The 2,500-nt window shown below is 50.5% G+C and overlaps 1 protein-coding gene across 1 annotated transcript in view; it reads left to right on the top strand.

Annotated features, from left to right (window-relative positions):
• aldh1a2 (aldehyde dehydrogenase 1 family, member A2) overlaps positions 1 to 2,500 on the top strand; it is a 49,829-nt gene that overhangs the window by 45,134 nt on the left and 2,195 nt on the right. The window contains exons 9-11 of the mRNA XM_062524363.1: positions 743 to 927; positions 1,522 to 1,686; positions 2,168 to 2,325. Coding sequence (XP_062380347.1) covers positions 743 to 927; positions 1,522 to 1,686; positions 2,168 to 2,325 — 508 coding nt within the window. The remainder of the gene's footprint in view (positions 1 to 742; positions 928 to 1,521; positions 1,687 to 2,167; positions 2,326 to 2,500) is intronic.

Raw genomic sequence — 2,500 nt, 5'->3', positions numbered from 1 at the left:
CTGACAATAACACACGCACACACACACACACACACACACACACACACACACACACACACACACACACACATTGAGTACAGTAGAGGCCAATGAAAGTGTTGAACTGACAACTGGCTACATACACACAGAGACACACACACTGACAATAACACACACACACACACACACACACACACACACACACACACACACACACACACACACACACACACACACACACACACACACACACACAAACTGTGGTGAACTGCTGGCTCTCTCTTGAGTTGTGTCATCAGCAAATCTAGCAGAAGTTAAGTAAGAACGTGTAATATTGCTGACAGTGGATATAATGTAATGTTTCCTCCCTTCCCCTCCCTCTGTTCTCTCTCTCTCCCTCTCTTCTCTCTCTCTCTTCCTCTATCACTGTCCCTCCCTTCCCCTCTCCACTTTTTAACCTTCTCCTTCCCCCTCTCCTGTCTCTGTCTGTTCTTCTTTCTCTCCCTCTCTCTCTCTTTGTATCCTTTTGCTCTCCTTCCTTCCATCCACCCATCTCTCCCCCCTTTACTCTTCTCTTTCTCTTTCTTCTTCTCCTCCCTCCTCTCTCTCCCTCTGCATCGTCTCCCTCTTTTCCTCCCCCCTTCTTTCCCCCTCTCTCTCACCCTCTCTCTCCCCCCTTCTCTCCCTCTTTTCCTCCCCCTTCTCTCCCTCTCCTCCCTCCTCTCTCTCCCTCCCTCTCTCTCTCCCTCTCTCCCCCCTGTAGTGGACCTGGCAGTGGAGCAGGCCCATCAGGGTGTGTTCTTCAACAGCGGTCAGTGCTGCACGGCCGGCTCGCGGGTCTTCGTGGAGGAGTCCATCTACGACGAGTTTGTGCGCCGCAGCGTGGAGAGGGCCAAGAGGAAGGTGGTGGGAAGCCCCTTCGACCCAACCACAGAGCAGGGCCCACAGGTAACACACACACACACACACACACACACACACACACGCATGCACCTACACACTACCATCAGGGACCCTTCGACCGAACCACAGAGCACACCCATACACCCACACACACACACACACACACACACACACAGACACACACACACACACACACACACACACAGACACACACACACACACACACACACACACACAGAAACACACACACACATACACAGACACAGTCCCTCTAGCTCTGTCCCGCTAATACCTATCACACACAACCATCACCCCTGAGATCCAACTACAGAGCATTGGTCACAGTTAACACACACACACACACACACACACACACACACACACACACACACACACACACACACACACACACACACACACACACACACACACACACACACACACCTACACACACACACACACGCATGCACCCACTCACTACCATCAGGGACCTTTCGACCCAACCACAGAGCACACCCATACACACACACACACACACACACACACACACACAGTGCCTCTAGCTCCGTCCCCCTACTAACTGTATTAACTGTAATAGCTGTGATTAACGGTCCTCCCTGGCGTGGTGTCTGTTCCCAGATCAGTGAGGAGCAGCGTGAGCGCATCATGGAGCTGATCCAGAGCGGCGTGCGCGAGGGCGCCAAGCTGGAGTGCGGCGGCAAGGTGGGCGCTGGGAAGGGCTTCTTCGTGGAGCCCACCGTCTTCTCCAACGTCACCGACAACATGCGCATCGCCAAGGAGGAGGTACGGAAAACACACCACACACACCTCAGATTATGTCCTCGCCTTCACGGGAGAAACACACACATCCGTCTTCCAAGAAGCAGCTTGCTGGTTTTAACTTCCAAGCAGTGTGTTGTTCTACAATGTGTTGTTATGTTTTTTTTTTTTAAGAAAAAGACATTTGTATTTATTAGCTTACACTTTTCATGTACACACTCACAGCTAATATTTCTAGTATTTCCAATGTAGCCAGCAATTTCATGAAGTGCCAAAATGACACAGATGATAGATACAGTATTCATCATTCCTGATTTATATTCATCCATCAATTTAGCTCATTAAAACAGCAGCAATGTAGTGCATTTTCTCCTTCAATAGCACATATCTCATTAAACAGCAGATAAATCCATCTAACCCTCATTGAATATGTGTGTGTGTGTGTGTGTGTGTGTGTGTGTGTGTGTGTGTGTGTGTGTGTGTGTGTGTTACTTTCTCCTGCTAGATCTTTGGCCCGGTGCAGCAGATCCTGAAGTTCAAGACGTTGGAGGAGGCGATCGAGAGGGCCAACGACACAGACTATGGCCTGGTGGCTGCCGTCTTCACCAATGACCTCAACAAAGCCATGACCGTGTCCACCTCCGTCCGGGCCGGAACTGTCTGGTAAGCACACACACACACACACACACACACACACACACAACCATCAGGGACCCCTTCGACCCAGCCACACACCGTCTGGTAAATGCGGCACACTCTCCTGGCACACGCGTAAAAACTTTGCTTGCCCTTTTTGTTCTTATACAAAAAAAAGCACACACACATCCCCACACACACA

The sequence above is a fragment of the Sardina pilchardus genome, chromosome 21, assembly GCF_963854185.1.
Source record: "Sardina pilchardus chromosome 21, fSarPil1.1, whole genome shotgun sequence".
Classification (NCBI taxonomy): domain Eukaryota; kingdom Metazoa; phylum Chordata; class Actinopteri; order Clupeiformes; family Clupeidae; genus Sardina; species Sardina pilchardus.
This window is presented reverse-complemented; position numbering and strand designations above follow the sequence as displayed.